The sequence below is a fragment of the Falco peregrinus genome, chromosome 7 (genome assembly GCF_023634155.1).
Source record: "Falco peregrinus isolate bFalPer1 chromosome 7, bFalPer1.pri, whole genome shotgun sequence".
Taxonomy (NCBI): Eukaryota; Metazoa; Chordata; class Aves; order Falconiformes; family Falconidae; genus Falco; species Falco peregrinus.
In genome coordinates this window covers 46,515,381-46,537,480 of record NC_073727.1, presented here as the reverse complement: position 1 = coordinate 46,537,480, position 22,100 = coordinate 46,515,381, and the positions used below count along the sequence as shown (strand labels likewise).

General features: G+C 38.3%; 1 protein-coding gene across 2 annotated transcripts in view; it reads left to right on the top strand.

Moving 5' to 3' along the window:
• PCMT1 (protein-L-isoaspartate (D-aspartate) O-methyltransferase) overlaps positions 1 to 19,182 on the top strand; it is a 36,128-nt gene extending 16,946 nt beyond the window's left edge. The window contains exons 5-8 of one of the 2 annotated variants that reach the window (XM_055810892.1): positions 2,441 to 2,561; positions 7,264 to 7,349; positions 8,900 to 9,069; positions 16,927 to 19,182. In XM_055810892.1, the coding sequence (XP_055666867.1) occupies positions 2,441 to 2,561; positions 7,264 to 7,349; positions 8,900 to 9,069; positions 16,927 to 16,939 (390 nt within the window). In that variant the 3' untranslated portion in view covers positions 16,940 to 19,182. Of the gene's footprint in view, positions 1 to 2,440; positions 2,562 to 7,263; positions 7,350 to 8,899; positions 9,111 to 16,926 lie in introns of both variants that reach the window. The other variant, XM_055810893.1, reaches the window with a different exon arrangement.
• The last annotated feature ends 2,918 nt before the right edge of the window (positions 19,183 to 22,100 follow it).

Below are 22,100 nucleotides of genomic sequence, written 5' to 3'. Positions count from 1 at the left end.
TTGAGTCTGTGATCACTTCTGGTTTCCTGTGTTAAGAATCAGATAAGAATGTTTAGGACTGGGCAATGTACTATCAAAAGTATTTAGGATTTTTAAGTGCTAGCTGCAAAATAAATAAATAAAAAAGTAGTTGAAGTAAGTTAACCAAACTGCAGTTTAGAGGGAATATTACTGTCAGTTATTGAACTTTCTGCCTATTATTTTTGGTCTTTGTAGTAAATAATCAAATGCTAGTAGCATACATGGGAACTTCAGTCCTGCAAACATTAATGCGTATTTCTCGCTGAAGTTACAAATGCATAGAAGAATAGTCATTTTTTATAAGATATGCAAGTTGTGGTTGGGGACCTTTTGCTTTTAAAACAGCTATGTAAGAAAAGCTGAAAATGTCTGTAGAGAAACCAGAATTGCCACAAAAAGGAGATCTCTTTCCAATTTTGCTGAGGTTAATCATGCTGTCTTTTTATTGCCATATGAATATCATGGTCCTCTTCTGAATCCCCCTCTTGGTGGTATGCTATGGAATGCCTTACAGATGTGTTTTGTGAAACATTGCATAAATGCTTCTCTTCTGTTTGATAGCATTACTCTGCAATACAGATCTTGCTTCATCCACTTGAATGAACGTAGATAAGACAGTATGTACTGCTTGGACTTTCACTGTAACATTCTTTCTAACAGTAACAAAAGCTTGAAAGAAGTATATTATGGGGAGTGATGGTAAAGCGTTTCGCTATCAAAAGTCAGTTGGGGATGTGCTTACTGGGTCATGTGGATGTTGCTTCTCAGTCTACTGGAGATGTAGAATGAGTTGCTTGCATTTGTGGTACAGGTACCTGAGTGAACACTGATGTTGTGACAGCTTTACTCCTGTGATGGTAATCTCATTTGTGGTACTTCTGGGAAAGCTCTATGTTTACTTACACTAGTAAAACATCTTAAAGATCTTTTTGTTTGGGTTTTCATGTTAAACTGCTGTGATAAACTTAAGTTTATTCACTTTTAAAAGTTGTCAGCAAATTAAATTAATTGTAGCTTTTGTCTTGGAAGTACTGGCATTATAAAAAAAGTATGGTATATTTTTATTCCAAACAGATCATGAAGATCCCCAAAATTGTGCCATTCTGCTATTGTCTCAATTGCACACACTTCAGAGTTTCAGGGTAATTGATGAGGGCTCATCAATAGCATAATGGACTGTGACATGCAGCAGTAGATTTTCTTACTTTCTATCAAGGCTATTTCATGTTAAGACCATTTTGCTAAATTTTAATTTCTGTGACTTTACCCTTTGTTGGAGTACAGTGGATCTTTTGCCAGCTTCTGGTACAACTGACTGCCAGGCATTCCTCCAGATAGCAACTGGTGGTTGTCCTAGTGAAAACTTGCCATGTGCCTTGCTCTCTTTCAAAGGCTAGGCTGGTGGTCTTCCACTTGAAAAAGAAGAGGTAACACTGCTCTCTTGATGTTTTAACATAGGACTTGTCCATAATAAAACAGAAAAAAACCCCACCATGATATTGATAACTAGTTACTAATTTTCCAAGTCTTAGTGACGTTAAAATGCAAGATACAGAAACATAACTAATGCATTCAAGTACGTCCAAAGACAAAGTTGTATGACAACATGGGCTGCTAGGATATACTTTGCCATTCTGTTCTTTGAGCTAGATCCTGTTAAAAATATTCCAGTTTTGGAGAGAGGAGAAAAAGGATTCAAACCTTAAAATCTGACTAACCTTCTGAAATTGTGTCTTTATTCCAGGAATAAATGGAGAAGGTTTTGTTAGTAAGCCTTATTTCCCTCAGAATACACAGATCTTCTGTGGCCTTTTGTGAGTTATGAGCTCTCGAAAGTTCCACTCTTCCTGTGGAAGAGAGCTGTAAATCTGAAAGTAGATTTATGAATGCAAGAGTAGGTAGTTTGTCACTGACTATGAATTGCTGCATTTGCTTCTGGAAGAATGAGACTCTTCAGATAACTTAGAATAAAGTGCATGACTTGCTGTTTTCCTTGAAGGAAGGTCTTCTCTAGAAAAACCTTAATCTTTGAGTAAGTTTATTCAACATGAAAGGAGATAATTTCTAGTCTGTGTCCTTGAAGTTATTACTTTCTATTGCAGGTAATTCAAACACTCATGACCAGATCTAACTTCCAAAAATTCAGAGAAGAAATCTCCACTAATAGTATAACTTAACATCTCAATAAGATTACAATAACAAACATTTATAAGACCATACTGACAAACTTTAGTTACCAGTTGCTTCTAGCAGTCAGGGTGTATGATTCCAAGCAGTAGTTTTCATAACATTGGGAAAATATACTACCACTTCACCGGTTTTGTTTTTTTTAGAGAAATGGGCTCAGGAGATAGAAATACTCGTTCTGTACATGAATCAAAACTAGCAGAAATTATTCAACTCTATATTTTTATTCCAGGTTGGTCCCAAAGGACAAGTTGTAGGAATTGATCATATCAAAGAACTAGTAGATGACTCAATAAATAATGTCAAAAAAGATGATCCCACATTGCTGTCTTCAGGAAGAGTGAAACTGATTGGTGAGCATCAGACTGATATACTTACTAATTAAACTGATATTCTTTCTAGCAGCTGGTTGAAAATGACTGGAATTGGATATGATTAAAAATTCTAATGTAAGAAGTTAAACCAAAGAAAGAAGAGCCAAATGAAAATTTTAAAATCCAACTCATCTTCAGACCTTTGAAAATATCTTCACACAGTTTGAAGATTGACTTCTGGTAATCTTAAATAATATGTAATCATTCTATGAGAGAAGCTTAACAGGGAGGTGTTTTCTGGTGAAAATATTTTTACATGCTGGAGGTGTTTCATGTTAAATTTCCTGTTTAAAATTGGGTTTGAATTCACAACTTTTCTTGATAAAAGTACTGTCATCTAAATGAGCATTTTAACAAAGCCTTTGTATTTCTGATACAGTAATTGAGAAAGCTGCACACAAAGGGTTTAGTGGAAAAAGTACTAGACTGGCTGGCAGTATGCATCACTGAATTTAATTTCACTTGTTTTTGAAATTAACAGTATTTGTATGTTAGGGAAGTGATTAATCGACACGTTCTGGAGAGGGAATAATGCTAAATATATACAAGGACAGTGAATTGTTTTAAATACTTTTTTTTTTTTACTAGAAAGATAGATGCCTTTTTTAAATAAGATGCAAAGCTGGCAGGAAGAAAGCATTCCCTTCGTTATCTTTCTGTTCATTAAGTTTAAAAAAGAACTTGAAGGTCTGGATTATTTTGAGGCTTCTAAGAAGAGTGCTTGGAAAAATGATTATTATGTGATGTTTGGCTCTTAATACCAGTTTGATTCTTGGTTGTTTTTTTTTTTCAAAATGAGGGACTTTAAAAAATCTTCTTAAAATAAACCAATCAACACATGTACTTGTACATGTGTATAAAATGCAAAGTCCCTGACGGAGAACACTTCTGTGTTAAACTTAATTGGGAAAGAAGTTATGCTGAGACGGTTGGGGCTGGAGAAGGGGAATGGGGGATAATTTCTATTGTTGCTGTACAAGAGCAATTTGGACTTAGGCTTCTTGATACATCTGAAACAAACTTTGATGCCCTTTGGAGTCTAGAATTCTAGGTAAACATAATCGTCTGTATTTATGTTTGACTGTGTAGCAGGATAACTAAGAGACTTCTGAATAGTTTTGTTGTGAGGTGCATTTAAGAAAAGTACAGATGTATGAGTAGCAGTTCAGTGGATTATGTGGAGAAGAATGTTTTGACTGTGCTGGATTCCTAGGGACTCTTTGGTGCGGAGCTAGAATCCAGACAACTGTTTTTTAAAACAACTAAAAAACACCCAACCCAAACACCCTCTCCTCCCCAACACACAAACAAAAAACCCCTGAATACCCAAGGTTGATCGATGGTGGAAGGTGCATGAATTAAGTCTAGGTATGTCAGTTGCTGGCTTCTTGCAAGTATGCTTCAACCATTCTCCATTGCTTTGTCACACCTCACATACGCCATAACTGCATTTCAGAAGCATCAACATTATTTTGGGGTGTCTCAGCAATAGAACTGCACTGGGAACTTAGGAATAGGTGTACTTAGGGTATGTCTGTATTAGTTTCTGGTGGTTTTGCCTTTTTTGATATGGTTTCTTTTGTGTTTTGTTTTTTTCTTAAAATCAGAAGGGTACCTTTTGAGGTCAATCTCTCTCCTGCTTCCACTTACCACACTGGCTCACATGAGAGTACTCCTGGAGGGCACAGACTTTGATTCCTTTTGGATGAAACTAGACTGGATTATGTACTTTCAGAAGCAAGCAAATATGTTTGATATGTTAATGGATATTAAGCCAATAAGACAGAACTAGACCAGAGTGATCATTCAGAAATGCGCGTATTGCATGGCCATCAGGTTCTCGGCAAAAACTCTTTTGCTGTACCGATCTGCTTCTATTGTACTGCACTATTTGCTGATGCAGACATAGCCAGAGGGGATGAGGGTATTCTGACCACAGAGAAGTAGTTTTCTTCTGTTTCTCTGCTCTTGCTATGACTGTGTGAAACAAGTCAGCATAGAGACACTGAAGACTGTCAGATCAGAAGATCAGGTCTAAGGTTCAAACACAAGCCACGCAACCTTTTTACATCAGAAAGTCCTGGTACTGCTTCCCCTGCCCATCACCACCTGCCACCCACCACTATGATTACTTCATTAACAGGCTGCATGGAACTGGAGATCTGAGAAGGACAGGTGATGTTACTCAGGATATAAGCACAAGCTCAAAATTTGGGCTGCTGTTTGCTCTTGGACATTGAATAATACAATAATTTGTATCACATTGAATATATGAATGCCAACTGAACTTTTTCTTATCTGTGTTCCCATTGTGGGTAGATATGTACCTGACTGCTGTAGCCAGGAGAATTTTTGTGGGTGTTAAAAGGGAAGAGCCATGCTGTGCTTATGCGTATAAAGGAGCATGATTTTTTTTTTTGTGTGTGGGGGTGTGCCGATTCTGAAGATGGTGGCTTTGGTTTGGACTATTGATTCTAAGAGCAAAGGGTTTAGATGTTTTGGTTCCTTTTTACCACCATCGGTGAAGTGATAAGATGTGCAGAAGTCATGTTCGGACTTCTCTGGACAGTGCTCAAGATGCATTTAAGTCTCAGAATACATGTGTTCTTCAGAAGACAACTTTGCAGTTTCTTTCACACTGTTTTTTTTCAGTTTAGCAATCTCTTCTTCTTTTGCCAGCAGTACTGGAAATCACTGCACCTAACGCCTGCTGTTGCATCTTAAGGAATGAGGGTCTGTTTTCCTGTGTAACTAACACCATTCAAACAGTATCTGTATTCTTGAGCTGAAGAAGTCTTTCTCCATTGCCTTCTCTTACGGAACAGCAACTCGATACAGTTAACACATCACTACTTCCTCTTTAGAGGTGTACAGTGCTACTATGGTATAAACAAATATAAATTGTATACTTTACTGCATTGAAGTGGTTGTTCCAGTACAACCCACTTTGGCAGAATCAGAGAGATTAAAGCCCTGGAAATACTAGAACTTTCATTACTGGCAACAGTAATGAAGGCTGCCTTGGTGGAACTGGTGATCAATAGGCATGAGTTCTCTTGAAGCACTGTTAGTTCTTGCTCGATGGCTTCTGCTTGCAGCCCTTGGTTAGAGCTGGTGGTGGGCAGAATTGACGATATGAGGAAATATGTCCCTGAGCTTTAAAGGACTTCTGCTGAGGAAATGTGCTCTCTTACAGCTTTGGGTGTAGAAAGTTATTGCAGGGTCTTGTTTCAGCACCTAGTATGAAGGATGACTCACTCCCCAGTTTTAATGGTTTCGAGGACCTGTCCAGATCTTCCTGTACGCTCTTGGATACTTATGGGTGTTGTTACTGTCCAGGTAGATGACCCTGTCACTGAGGTCAAAATGAAACCTGTGATGGCCACCATGTATTTTTCCTGCCTTGTGAGTTGTTGGAAGGCAAAAAGTTGACAAATTTTCACCCTCTGGTAGGGGCTTAAAAGTTCTTTTGACTCATTCAGCCTTTTAATTAACCTGTGATAATAGTGATTGCAGAGAAGTTGAAGCTATGTTTGAAGACAGAAAACCCCAAGCAACTACTTGTGTTGAGCAGAGGACTATGTTCATTAGCCTTCTTACTTTTCTTCTTGACTGATTACTGGGACTTCTGCATTGTCTGAGTATGAATTTGTGGATGGTTTAGCCTCCTTTATTACTTATGTTCCTAAATAACTCCAGAGACAGTTTGCCTAATTTACTCTGAATCTCCTGTTGGTTTCTTGTAAATACTGTGCATGCCACATTTGCATCATCTTCTTTCAAAACTTTACCCAGGATCTGGTTTAGTTTGCTATATTTCAATGGCTTAAAAACCCCAGTCCGTTCCCCTTGCATCCAGTATAACTGGGGTGGTATGAGACATCTAGGATAAGGTGCTTCTCCCTAAGTTCTCCACCAAAGCTGACGCTGCATCGGTAGCCCTCTGAATAACTTAGTTACTCCTAACATCTTCCAAGCAGCCACCTGGAGCTTTAGCCACATGTCTGATGTCGGACCTGGCTATCCATGTCAGTCCAGCAGTTGTCCGCAGGAAGGATAGCGAGACCCATCTGCTGGCGAAAGGGGATGTGTGGGGATTAGTGTACTGCACTAACCTATGAGTGTGTGTGAGGTCTTTGAGTCCAACCAGTAGTGCAGTTACAGATGTATAGTCCATGTGAGTACTTGCTTTGTCTTTTCCTCACCTTTGGAGTCTTCTGATATGTGCTTCTAAGATTTAATACTTTAGACTTATGATTTGCATTATATTTAGGAATGGTATGTGTGAAGGCAAGGCAAAGCAAAGTGTATGTTCTAAGAAGGTAAACAAGGGGAGAAGTCACCTGCAGTTGGAGTGGTAGGGCACATAAATACTCAAGTATCCTTTCTGAGTGGACATGTGTCTCCAAGAACTTCTATTACAAATCCATGCTTTCTAATTTCAGGTGCTTCAGTAGCATTTCATATCTTTTAGAAGTATGTGTATGTACGTGTGAGGGCATTTTGTTGCATCTATTTTTCAATTGTGTTAATATTTTTAAATTGACTTCACGTTATTACTGCTCAGTAAAAATAGTATAAATCTGAGCATAGCTTTTTATCTACCTGTAGATATGGGAGATCAGCTGTTTTTTCTATTCCTTTTGAAAACTTTTTTTTAAAAAAAAGTGTTTTCTTGCAGTGGGAGATGGAAGAATGGGATATGCAGAAGAAGCTCCCTATGATGCGATTCATGTAGGAGCTGCAGCGCCAGTTGTGCCCCAAGCAGTAAGCCTTTATATTTTATATGTGTGATTCGGTAATCTCTTAGCTGTAAAGAACACTTTACGTACATATATATGTAAAATACTTGGTAGACTTGTACTGCTGGGAGTATCAATGGGCAGTGTGGTATTACTGTATGATGTGCTTTTTTTGTTTCTGTTGTGACTGGGCTTCCTGGTGGTTTGCAAAAACTATTTGTTCTAATAACCCTCCTCTAAATAAACATAACTTAAAATTACTTGTGGACAAATCTCTATTACAACAATCAACTGGAGCATTTTTTCATAAGCTAATCTGGTTTTGTCAAACACTGAATTATGAAATTTTAAGTATTTGTTGCTCAGGCTCCGAGACATTGAGCCTGTTGGAACAGTAATATGCTCGGCTGGAACTACAGATAATACCATGTGTTTGTAGCTTTCAGAGTGGATACAGGGTAGTATTTACTAGAGAAGCTTGAGAATAACTAGGGACCTTAGAGTATGCATGCATGAATTTCATTCTTGCAGATAAGGTTGGGATTTTTTTCCCTCCTCTTTTCCTCAGGTGAATGGGAATAATTTAGCATGATTTGGTATGCTAGATACCAGTTATGTTTTTTTTTAAAATTGATTTTAATGAGGGACGGTGAAGGACTAGAGGTTTGAGGTGATATAGACAAGTTAGACGTTTCCAGGCATTGGCTGTTGTTTTGTTTTTTTATTTTATTTTATTTTGGGAGGGAGGTGTGTGGGATGTTCCCAGCAAAGTGATGACATATGACAATTAAGAAGGTAACTTAAAGCTTATTACTGAATGAAACAGTTCTTAATTATAACTTCTGTGAGTAAACAAGGAGTAAGATTTTTTTTTTCATTGTCTGGGAAGTACTGAAATTTTCTTGAAACTACTGTTATTAGCCTCCTTCTTTAATTATGAAAGCAAAAAAAATATCCAAGCATTTCTCTCTCATACTCTGTTACTTGTCACTTATCTTATCCATTCAAATATTTTAGAATTTTAGACTAGTTTCACAAAATGCTGCTCCATTCACAGAATGAAAGAAGAGCTGTTGGATAGTGTATTGTAGACAACTTTTTTATTTATCTTCCTGGAATAATTTAAAATCACAAATCTTAAATCTTATTCTGAGGGCTTAAGGGGCGATGGGTTACCCCAATAATGTTAGACATTGGGCCTGTACTAATACCCCAAACTATCAAACTGTTAAAACTGGCATTTTAAAAAGATTGAATCTACTGCAAAAATAATTTGTGATTTACATGTCTTTCCTCTGTTATGCAGAAACTTAAAACTGCAACCAACCTAGTTAATTCAATTTTTTACGTTCTTTTTGAGTTATATGGAATTATTGTTAATGTAACAACAGTTGTACCATATTGTGATACTCTCATTTTCAGTGCACTTTTTATTTTTCCTAATTAAAGGAGTTATCTACTGCATAATAGTAGATAGATAATTATAGAAAAGCTATTAATGTAATGTAACAAACTTTGGATCCAGCATGTCTCTGAAGTGGCTGGTTACATTCTAATTTCTGTGTTGTGTTCTAGCTTATAGATCAGTTAAAACCTGGCGGAAGATTGATATTACCAGTTGGTCCTGCAGGGGGAAACCAGATGCTCGAACAATATGACAAACTAGAAGATGGCAGTGTCAAAATGAAGCCTCTGATGGGAGTGATATATGTGCCTTTAACAGATAAAGAGAAGCAGTGGTCCAGGTGGAAGTGATTTTGTTCCACTTCTTCCACACACATGCAAGGTGAAAGGGTGTGAATTTTAAGCAGATAGACTGCAAGGCCTGCCTTTGCTGCTGTTGTTGCTTTCTGCTCCTCCATACTGTGAAAAGTGACTGTCTGCATTACTACATCACCAAAAGGAGGTTGTGCTAAATTTGACTTAATTTAAAAGCAGAAGAAAAATATTGCATGGGTTGCACTTTGTCTCTTTTAGTCTTTGGTGTGTTGAAGTTTATTTGTTGTTTGGAACATAATATTTTCTAAATTTAAACTTCCCTTCTAATGAACTTTTTATAACTAGCTTGCCCAGTAATTAGGGTAAAAGTGTAAAATACTACTTAAGAATAAATATTGTTTTGTCCTCTGAGTTAGTGGTAATTGGGTGTTCTTTTTTTATTTTTCTGAAATGTCACAAATGAAGAAAAATCTTCGTAAAATCTCTTGTGGGGAAATACAGACAATCTTGCAAGCACTTTTTCCTCAGCCCCCGAAGCAGCGGAAAGTGGAGAAGGTAATCCCTTCTTCCCTGAAGTGTAAATGTAGTTGAGTAGCGTTTAGAAACTTTTCTCAGATGTTATAAAACGTCTATCATCTTTCTCTGATGGGGGCATATTTGTGTTTGCCAGCACAGCAAACTCTAAAGGCCTTTCTAGAGGTAGTAACCTTCCAGTTTGCTGAATTGAATGGCCAGCAACATAGACATAACACAGCTGTCAGCTTAAACCATGCTAGGCATTAGTATGCGAATGAACAAAGCAGCAGTCCTGTTTTGCTTCCTGGCAGAAAATGCTCGTGGACGTATTATTTGTGCTAATGAAATGCATAGATGTGTATTGAGTTTTGAGAACAATTCTTGAGCTTTATAACTCCTAAATTCAGATTTTTGGCTTTTTTCCTTTGATATTCTGGAGTATAGCTTGTGATTTGGATACATGAATACCTAGAGTTGAAGCTATCAAAATGTCCATAAAAAGTACAAATAAAGCAGTTTGCATTACTGCTGCTTACTGAAACCTCATTTCAGTGTTTCTTGGATTATTGTATAGCCACCATGTACAGATTACTCTTAGAACAACTTTAATGAGTTACTGCCTAGCTCAAAGCTTTTGAAGCATTCTCATTATTCAGATGGCTTGTATTTGCTATGCAAATTAATACTTCGTCAGTGAGTACTGTCAGTATTCCCTCAGTGGGGTACTCAGCTGTTTCCTGCCTCTTGTGAGGCTTTGGAAGTCTTGCTTTGTGGTCATTTTCCTCCTTTGGCAAATGTGGCAGATTTTATTCAGGTTTGCAGTCCATGCTCTGCTTAGTCTGGAAAACAGAAGTATTCTTCTTAAGCCTTCCTTTTTCCAGGGAGGTTTTATGGATTGTTCTGCATTTCCATCTGATGTGATTATAGTAGCTTTTTTTTTGTAGCAGCCATTTGTGTTCAATAAATATTATATATAAGAAGGATTTCTAGAATGACAGTGGTTATCCTTTGCTGATAGTGAAGATGGTGAAGCGTATTAAGGACTAGAATTCTACGGTCTTTGCATCTCTTCTGTGCAGTTTTGTGCTCTGTTTTCTCTGCTAGCTCAGGAAGAAGTAATAGATTGTCTTTGGGCCTTCTTTGGTCATGAGCATTGTGGGGTTCTTTTCCCCAGATTCTAACCAGGTTTTGTTCTTTTCTGAAATGCTTCTTGATTTATTTTTTTTTTAAAGTATTAAGAATGTACATTGGTGTTACTAGAAGAGGTAAATGGTTAGCCTGAAGGGTTACCTTGATCACTACGGTGGCATAGAGGCTGTTTCTTGCTACGTATGTTTAAATTTGGTTCAGACTTGGAAATCTCTAGTAAAGGAAGTCTCAGAAGTCCAGAAGTTTTTTTTTCTTAAATTGTCCTTTTCCTGATCTGAAGAAAATTCCCGCTCCCTTGTTAAGGATAGCTGCCAGTGTACTGCTGACCTGATGAGGTCACATCTGTCTTTTGTTGTTTTTCCTTATCAATGAGTCCAAAGTTTATGGTCAGCCAGCTGCTGCTAAGGAAACTCCTAATTATAAATCAGCATTTGTTATTTGTGCTAGCATCAAAGATGAAAGAGGTGTTTTTTCTGCAGTACTTAGATTTCAATTTATCTTTCCTACATTGTTGAAGACCTGTGAGCAGAGATCAGTTGAGACTCCTCTGAAAGAGCATCTTTTAAGTCTTTCTGTGATAAAGAGCTCTCGTGTGTGAGAGACTCTGGTTCTTGTAAATCTAAAATTCATTGAACAATCATCTTTTTAGAGTAGCCTAAGAATCCTGTGTGCTTAGCTTGTCATTCTGTTAGTTTACGTTGTTTCATTCCTAATTAGCGATAGCATTTAGCACAGTAATAGTAATTCTGTTCCTAATGCAAGTAACTGTCGTCACATTAAAAATTGGTGTCCCATCACAAAGTACAATCAGTAGGCCAGCAGCATGTTCCTAGGCTAGCAGACCTTCCAGTTGACAAGAAAGAAGCCACTTGAGTTTTTGCTTAGCTATTCACATGTCAGAGAAATCAGTACGGTTCCTTGCTAAGGCTGCAAAATGCTTTTCACAGAGCAGCACAACAGTGACTTGATCTCTGGGTGGTGTTTGAGGTCAAACTTAGCTTCAGCTGGTTTGCATCATTCTTCACTATGTAAAACCGGAACTTCTAGCAGAAGAAAATCTGGACTAGCTGGAAGGAAAAGGCTCCTTGGATTTCAATAAATCTGATTTTGTGAGTATTACTGGATTTCTTTAAATTTAGTCCATAATTTTCTAGTTTGGCTTCAGCTACACACAGTAGTGTTTGTTTTAAACTCCAAATACTAGTTGGGAATTTTCTCATATGTGACTCCATGGGACATTTGGAAGTAGACTATACACAGGAATTTGGTCTCCAGTACAAAATGAAATGCATTAGTGTGCCAGAGATCCAGCAGTAGGTGTCCATTTATGTGATTATGCTCGTAAGGATGTTTATCCTTTCACATGAAGCTTCTCAATTATTAATTGTTTTTTTTTCCTTCCTGGTAAGTAGGGAGGAGAGAGAGAGGACCTCTTGTGCCACACCAGTTGAGAGCACAGTTTATTAGCTATCTTATTGGCACTTGTTGTGTAAATTAGGTTCTTTCTGGTTTTACTTCTCTCTGAGAGTTCACTTACTGCTTATATGGAGAGACAATATATAAAGAATCATAGAATTGTTTAGGTTGGACAAAATCTTTAAGGTTGAGTTCAGCCATTAACACAGAAATCCTATATCTACCAACCATGTCCCTAAGTGCCACATCTATATCTCTTTTAAATGCCTCCAGGGATGGTGGCTCAACCACTTACTTCCCTGAGCAGCCTGTTCCAATGCTTGACCACCCTTTCGGTGAAGAAATTTTTCCTAATACCAAGTCTAAACCTCCCCTGGTGCAACTTGAGGACATTTTTTCTTGTCCTATCACCTGTTACTCAGGAGAAGAGACCGACACCCACCTCACTACAACCTTCTGTCAGGTAGTCATAGAGAGCAATAAGGTCCCCCTGAGCCTCCTCTTGTCCAGACTAAACACCCCCAGCTCCCTCAGCCGCTCCCCATCAGACTTGTGCTCCAGACCCTTCCCCAGGTCCGTTGCTCTTCCTTGGGTGTGCTTCTGCATGTCAGCGTCTTTTTAGTAATGAGGGGCCCAAAACCAAACACAGGATTCAAGTTGCAGCCTCACCGGTCCTGAGTACAGGGGAACGATCACTTCCCCAGTTCTGGCCACGCTATTTCTGATACGAAGACCAGTAAGAGAATAACGGTATAAGGAATGCTTAGCAATGAGTCTCTGTTGCTATCTTGGATTTTATTTCCAAACTGGCAGCACTTTTAAAAAGTTAAACTACTTTCTTAAACTTGAAATATTGCATTAGGAGAGATTACTTATAGATGTCAAGCTAAATTCATATTTGCTGATAAAATACAAAATCATAATGACAGTATAATATCTTTCAGCAAAAACTGCAGTGACTAGACTGGGGCTGTTACTGTGTCCTACATATCTGTACATAATATGTGATTAAGCACCCTTTTGGAAAACATTGAATAACAGTTTCTAAGCAGAAATATATTAAATTATTTTTTAATAAATGTTTCAAATGCCTGACAAGCTAGCTGTCTAATTTCAATTGAAATTAGCAGGATTTGTTTGCCCAGAATTCCTTAGGTTATGCAGAGTTAGGATTATGATTAAAGTTTTTATTTTACTTTGCCAAAAAGAATCTCTGCACAATTTTTTTTAGGGAAAAATTTAAGTATTTTGCAAAAATGCATGTGATGTATTTTTTCTGCAACCAATTATACCAGTTACCTTTTCTTTGTTATTTCAACTTACTCCCTCAAATTGATGATCCTAGCAAGTAACAAATACTTTATAACATCATCTTTCCAGATTAAAATGTTACAAGTCTAAGTATTGTGTTTAGTTACCTTCAAAGTTACAAATGAGAATTGGCTGCTGAAACACTAGTAGATACTGAAATTCAGTGTGTAGCCTAATATGAATTAGAAATATAGTATCAGTAATGACAGCATATTTCTCATAGATAAATGATGTATCAAAAAGGGAAAATCAAATGCTGCCTAATGACAAGAAAATTGAAGTGGATCAAAAAGTTACAAGTTTCAGATAAAAAAATTTATAGATGTTTGTTCAAATATTTAATTGGAGTGCCTTCTACCAAAGAGATGGAGACAGATTGCAAGACTTCATGACCTACCTGTACTGCAAACTTTTGTTATTTCTTACTGTTGATAAGATTTGTGAACATTTTTTAAATTTTTTTCATAATGAACTCTGACATTTACCTGAAATGCTACCTATTAGACTTTTCTGAGAATGTTTCCTAGTTTGTTGCATACTCCCAATGGGAAGCGTGGACTATTCCTGTATATGTTTTCCCTACTAGTAAGCCAAAATTTTTTTGAACTTTCTTAAATTTATTTTTAGAATAGTAATTTTGAGGCTTCTGAAACTTGCTTTAACTTGAGCTTACAAAGTTGCTCTGATGCCTCGATTGACAATATTAGATGAGTGATTCTCCTGTTAGAATTCCAAGGGCTTGAGGAGGGCTATGGTGGTGACTTAAAACCTAAATATATATATTGCTTGCTAAGCAGGAACTAGTAAGCAGATTAGAAGGTGCGCCTGTAAGAAGGTGGAGGGAAATTACATGAGTTGTGTAAGAATCACAGCAAATAATCATGGCCAGAAAAAGGGAGAAAAGTAATGAATTCATAATCTTTCCTATGGTTCTAGAGGACAACAGGATATTTTTTGCAGTTAGCTTTTGCATCTCCTTTTAAGCTTTGCAGCAGGATAGATTTCTTACTGCTGGGAGGATAGGCAAGTGTCCTGGCTTTTACCAGGAGTTGAAACCTCGTAGATTTCATAGCTTGGCAGCTTCTGATCCATACAACTGAAGTTCAGATCAACTGATGCTGTTTTACAATATGTATTTAAGTCTGCAAGCTGTTCATGTTGGGTGGAAAGCTGGGAAGTGTTACCTACCTGATGATCTAATTTTTTTTCTGTAACTTTCTATTATATATAATAGTGCACATATAAACTCAGCTTCTTGTAACGGTAGAAAACAAATGCTGCATAATTTTAACACATATCATGGATTGTTTTGGGCTGGATGCTGTTGTTAGGTTGAGTAGTGAAGGACAAGTGAAAAATCTCTTGAGGGGAGCAGATTTCCTTAATACAGTGATTGTTCTAATAAACAGAATATGAAAATCTTTATTTTGAAAGTGACATTTAGGATATACTTAACTTACAGGAACATTATTATGCCATCAGGAATAGCTTAAAGCAATGCAACACATCAACAATGAAAACATTGGCATGTTAGTGTCACTTATTTCAATTCCAAGTACAAATACAATTTTGTAAAACAACCCCCACCCCCTTCAAATACATTAAGTGCATTAGCACCATTGTGCGAAAACCTTGTCAGCACCTGTGGCTGGGTTAAATGACGATGTTTAATAGTTTTGGAGTAACTAGGGATTTTTTCTTAGGCTTGCAATTTCTTGAGGATCTACATTGGGTTTAGAGGAATAAGAATTATTTGTCCCATTGACAGGCTAGGTTTTTAAAAGCTGTGAGAGTATATGGTAGGAATGAGGATGAAAATCACATCAGCAATTAGGCATATGAGACTAAACCAGCAGTAGCAGTAGTCATTGCTTACATATGCTTTTTGAAGTTGTAAATATTAACTGATGATGCAGCTCCTGGAAGCATTAAGGTTGAATGAAGTACTTGTGCCAGTGAATTTAGGACTGCATTTTAAACTGGGTATCAGATGTTCATTTACTTTTATATGTTCAAAGTGAGCAAATACCCATTCTGTGAAATAGGCAAATATGAAGAACTTCCAAACCTTTGGGTATAAACAGGTTTTTCTTTACCCCTGCCAAGATGTGTTCTTCCCCTTTCTGTTTTTTTCTGCTTTCTGTAATTACTGCAATACTCTGAAGCTGTACGATTAGTACGTAGTACCTCAGCATTATTACAAGGCAGTGCAAAGTGCAAAGAATGCAAATATTTCACTGACAAATCACAAGTTTTAGATCCCAGCTGCATTAGATAGAAAACTAGTCATTTAAGCACTACTTGCAGCAGCCTTTTCAATTGCTTTTAAAATGTTTTGCCTGCTGTCATTCCATGCTATATGATTCCTGAAGGATATAATGTCATTGTAACTTGAAAGCTTTTGCTTGTGTGCATGTAGCACAACATTTTTTGTGGGTTAGTTTGCATGATAGCTGGAAATACTATTGTGTATTGAGCCAGCAATCACATTAGTGACATTTTTCTTCATTCAGACAGTTTGCTTTATCTAATGAGGGTGATGCACCTGCTAAAAGAAAATTGCAGCAAACTCATTGTGCGTTTATAGATAGCTTGTGCTTTTTGGGGCTGGGGGGGGCGGGTCAGGGAAGCAAATGCTTCTGTTTGAATTTTCCATCATTCATAATGGCACATTGCACAGCTTTCAGATTTGATGGACGTTTTGCATTAAAGTTAATGCTCCATTAATATTTAAACAAATCACTAATATATGATAATTTCACTGTTGGAATATGGGTTCTGTGGGTTTCCTGCTTCAATGTGTTTTAAATGTCCTGCAGGAACAAAAGTCTGCATTTCCTAGATTCCTCATAGCAATTTAGAGAGGCTTCCTGATGCATCCTTTCTCCTACCTGAATCTCCTTTTAACACACACAGACTCCCTACCCTGCCTCCATGCCTTCCATAAGCTCATCCTGATTTAGCAATAGTTCCTTCAGGAGCTAATTGAGCTCCTCTATGAAATAAACAAAATACACGATACAAAAACATATGATGTTGATGTGAGATTGTGTTCCTAGCTTTCTTGAGAGGCTGCAGCGGAAGCTAAACTTGCGTTTTTGGCAGCTACAGAGAATGGTTTTTGCCAACACTCTGTCTAGTAAGTTGGCTCTGTTTCTTGCCAGGATGTAGCCAATGGAATTTGGATGACAGGTAGCTGTGTAACTAGCTGTGTGGTGTGAGGGATGTTCGTTAAAGCAAATGATCCATTAAGTGTAAAATAGAGGGACCCATATTTCACAGTATGTCACATGATGGTACAAGATGATATGGGATTGTTGTTGCCTTTCCTTTGTTAGTTGTTTTTGTTTTCTTAAATGCTTGAAGAGACTTCGGAAGTTTTGCTGATATGCATGAACACTTAAATGTAATCTGATGCAATATCAAAACTTTTCAAATATGACTTGCAAGGGGAGAGGAGAAATATAACTGTGTGTGTTTTCTTTCTACAGGGATGAATTGTAAAAGCTACATCATCTTGACCCAACATAGTGTTACAGTGGACTGCTCATCTCCAGTTCTAAAAGCTTTTTGAAAACCAACAGCATTGCAGCTTGTTTTGGACTTCGTTATACTGTTGTTATCAGCATGGAAAAGCGTGGTGTTTGTTTTATTTTTTTAGATGCTCAAGGCAAATCTGATAAAGAAATGGTGGAAAGTTTTATGTGGGCACTGTTTTATTTAACATGCCTTTATCTCACTCTCATCTGTTCAAAGTGAATTTCTGCAAAACTGCAGATAAAGACCTGTAGCTTGTGAACTCTAATTTTGATGGGAGTACTTGAACACTCACTTCTCTCAGCTCCTGTGTCCCTTGGTAAAACTGCTTCTGTGCACCTTATGACACTACGTAGGTAATACCAGGTTTTCTGTGTTCTGATGTCTGCTAGATGCTACTAAAAGGAGATGAACTTCCTTTTTAAGCTTTTGACATGGTGTCATAGACTAGCATGTAGTAGATACAATCAGCTGCTTTATTACCTTAAAACCAGGCATTTGTATATATTAAACTTCAAGACATCAGAGGTGGGTGGCTGCTCTTATCAGACATTGCTGTTTGAATTGGACATAACAGACGTGGTTTCCCTTCTAAAATTAATTAATGGAGTCTTGAAATTCTGTTTTGGTTTATAGCTCACTACTGATGTGATACACAAGGATTTAACTCCATAAATATGATGTCCCAATCACTGAATGGTTTATGCAATGCTGCTTTGCCAAATTAAAGTTAAAAGCAAACGGGGGGGGGGTGTGTGTGTGTGCTTGTGTGGAAGATTAGGATCAGTATGTAGTAGACTACTGAGATATGGATTGCTAGGTTCTTTATTAAAAAACAAAAAAACCAAAACCAAAACAAAACAGTTTGGTTCTAAAAGAAAGTTGCTTTTGGCAAAGCCATTCGCTGCATTAATGTTCTCATTTTAACTGTGGGCACCCAGGAAAAATTCTGGCTTTTTAGAAAGTGAATTCTTAATTGCAACATGAGGAAAACATGATACATGCATAAGGAATAATGAATCCTGGACTCCTAGGTACAGCTAGAGATGCAGTTGTTCAGTTTTCATATAGAGTAGTTGGCAGGCTGTAAACCCTGTTTTTTTTCTGCCTCAGGTTTTCTGTTTTGGTACTGTAAAATGTCAACAGCAAACTGCGATGCAGTACAGTAAGGCGGGCTGCTCTCGGAAAGGGGGGGAAATGTGTCTTGAGTCATCTCGCTCAGATTTGAGCAACCAGGAATTAAACAGCATGTTATCATTATTTTCTTTTTTTTATGGTAGAAAGGATTCTAGAATAAAATTTGCATAAAACCAACCCATAGTGATCACTGCAAAAAAGGTATTTGACTTTTTACGGTGGAACAATAATTTTGTGATAAGATTAATCCCTGAAAGCTGAAGTTTAGAATTCAAAGGCCCCTGAATATGGAAGAGAAACATTTTAAATAACTTTTCTTTTGAAGGTCAGCCTCATCCTATTCCTATGTAAAAGATATGTATCACTTTATTTAGATATTTGGAAGTTAATGTACCACCTCCTGATCTGACTGCAGCCTGGGAGCACATACACAAGATTAATCTTTTAAAGGAATTAATATAGCATGTATTCTAGAAAATACAATTCAGAAAAACCCACTTGCATCTGACAAATTTGTACTAACCCACAATCAACTGTGAATCTAGTCCTTGGTGTTGAAGTGAAATATCTTAAACGATGCATGCTGATGTTTCAACCTTTTGGTCACTGTATCATTCAATTTGAGTTCAGCTTTTTTTACATCTTCTCACTAATCTAAACAGTTAAATGAAAGGTATGAGCTCAACTGTATCCAAATTCTTGTCTCTGGACAGTGTAATAAGCTAGCCTAACTTGGAAGAGGTGACAAAGCTGAGACCCGGCGACAACTTTTTTGGGGAGAACCACTTCAGGAGGTGTTATGACTTCAGGGACCAAGGCTGCTGGGATTAGTGCACCCATTCCACTGAGTGGGTTGGTGATAGTCAAGGTACTTGGCCAGAAAGGAGTATCCAGGAGTAGCATTTAGGAATTGGAAAATGAAAACCCCTCTGTGATGGAGCAATGGTTCTGAAGTAAAAACTTGGAGAAGAGGACAAGTTGAAAGGCAGAAGATTTGAAGAGCTTGAATAAATGCTGTGTGAACTGTCTGAATTGCTACTTTGCCAAATAAAACAAATTGAGAGGAAGCTGTATCTAGGTGTCTGTCTAGTTTTGTGATTGGTTTTCGGTGTTTGGTTTTTTTAACCTTCACAGTACTCCACATGTAGAAAAAGCATGTATAAAAATACTGTTTTACTAAACAACTGCGTGTCGGTTTTCAGTTAATGTATTGCAGCAGTTAGCAGCCCTGGTAATACCATACGGAATATAACTGGAGTTTTACTTGGCTGTTTGGAATTTTAGTTCACATCTCAGTGTTTTGGGGAACAGTCTGTGCATGCAGTGCATGAATTCTGCCTGCTATCTGTGGTTGAATCCAGCTAACTAGGGGTGCGTGATCTGCCACTTGCAAGGATTAAAGTTTACCTGAGTGATGTTTTACTGGATTGTTAGGATCACCTCCAAGCCAGAACAACTTGGGAGAACAGATTGACTGAAGAGCGAGTTACTCGTCTGGTGCTTTCCAGGGGTCAGACAGTAGAAGGCTTCCAGAGTTTGAGCAGAGGAACCAGGAGCCCATACCTCTGTCTTGAAAACCCACAAACAGTTGTGGGTGCTCCACAGAGCAGTTCGGTGTGCTGTATGGGCGCCTTCTGTTCACGTAGCAGGATTTACTCGTTTGTTTACTATTTCTATTTAAACTGGCCAGCTAACTTGAGGGCACAGGGGCCATTACATGATTGTTATTTTTAATTTTGGAGGGGAACTAGCATGCAGAGGGTGGGCACTAACGCTGCTCGTTGAGGCCACCTGGATGATTCCTGGAATGTTTTGTAGTCGGTGAGTTTGAAACGGGTATTAATGCTTGGGCTGGGGGGGCTTTATGTGGTAAGCTCTGGAGCATCCAGCTGGCAGCAGTTCTCTCTGCGTGTGCAGTGTTTTTGTGACAGGGTGACAGGCTCCAGGGTTTTTGAGTGTGGATGGACGGTGGAATTAACAGTCAGCACAAAGAGGTAAACTAAAAGGCCCAGGGGGAGACTGAACTAATACTGTTGTTCTGCCGGGAAGAAGGGTGATAACCTGTACTTGCAACAGCTGCCATTTCTTCCTTTTACTTGTTAATTTGCCCTAGGGCATGCTGCATTTGATTTAAGTGCTGTTTGGAGAGGATATGATTGCAATTCCTTCTTGATTTTGACATGATGTGAAGAACGAGTGACGCAAACTAAGCTAGTGATTTATATCTCTGGTTCCATTTAGCTGGTTTTGGGCATACTATAATGCTGTTAGATCCATAATGACCTTTGTGGAACCCTCGTTCTTTGCTCAAATAATGTGGGAGAGGTATTCTGCTGAAGTGAATGAGGGGCTGTCCTGGCTCAGAAGAATGACAGATGATGATGTCACACAAGCACATTGTGCAGAACACAGCAAAACCCACCAATCAAAACAAAAAAATACCCACCAAAAGGCAGCATGTGTGCAGGGAGATACAGCAGAGGAGGTCTGAAACTGTTCTGCTTTTCGGAATGCCCAGACTTTACACGTAATCAGGAAATGTAAATTAGAGTTTCAATGTGGTGGTATAGAACAGATTCAAGCATTTCTGACTGAAGTAACTATTGGTTGAAAAATATAAGTTATTTCTACGCATTTATTTCTCCTCTAAATATTCCCTGTTCACAGCATGTTACCCCTCTGGTCAAGCTGATTGTTTCACGGGATCTTTTCTTTCGGACTAATTACTACACATTTATTGCCTCTGCCTGGTCTTTACATCCATCAGTGTGCTCTGAATCTTTTCTAGCTTTTTCCTTTGCTTTTACCCTTAGCTTTTGCCGTTAGAAATAAAAAAAAAAACCCAATTCCCGATGCTTATGAAAACAGCAAGCACAGACCTCAGCGATGCATGACTGTGGGGCTTACTAGAAAGGCTCACCCTTTGTTTTGGGGTGGCGTGTTTGTGTTGCTATTGGTTCGTGCCTCTGGCTCCCTCTGCAGAGTTTGGGATTGAAACTCTTATGCTTTATCTAGGATTTAAAAAGCAAATGGAGCATCACACTGACCTATTTCAGCCTTTTTGTTTTGCAAATGTGCTTTTGGAACTGCCCCTGGTATAATCCTGCAGTGCTATGGAAAGACTACGGCAGGGATGTTCAGGCTTGGATCTGCTGCAAAAGTGGGCAGCAAGCAACCCACATCACAGAAAAAGCTGGCTTCTAATCATAGACAAAACTCGGGTAAGTATTGCTTGTTACTTTGAAATAATTTGTACCTTTAAGTGTATGGAAGTTGGCCTGAAGGGCAAAACAATTGAAAATACAAAAGCCATCTAACCAAAATATGTATCTTGATCAACATTAAAATACACTAATAAAAAAACATTGTAATGACCTCTCTTAATACACAGAGGTGTAATATCCACAGGTATAGGCTATCAGAGCAATCCATGAAAGCACGCTGGTAGTAAAAATAGGTGGTGTGAGCATATACCCAGATGTGTGGATAGACACAGGTCAGGGTTTAGGACAGGGAAACCACATCTGGCAGATCTCAGAGAATGATGATTGTCACACGGAATATCTGACTGCTGCTGCACTGTAAAGACTGTAGAGAACTCCCCAGCTCCTGGGGTTTGCAGGAAGGTCCATGACAGCAGCAGCGAGCAATGCAACCGTGAAGATGGGGTAGAAGCAGCATCTGCTCTGACACTCCTCTGCGACAGGAGAGAGCGATCCCCAGCCTCGGGAGCAGCTGGGTAGGGGAGACAGGAGCGGTGCCAGTGGGAGGTGAGGGCTGGAGGCAGCCTGGGGAGGAGGAGGCAGCACCCCCAGTGTGCTGACAGGGGTGTCTTGCCACGGCTTTTTCTGCTAGTGCTCAGATGTGCTCTGGCTCAGTGGTTGAGTATCTTCTTCTTTGAAGTCAAATAGCATGAAAGCTATTAAGTGAAGGCACATGTTACTGAAATGAGTGTGTACTAATTACAGGAGCTGCCAACCCAATCTGTTAC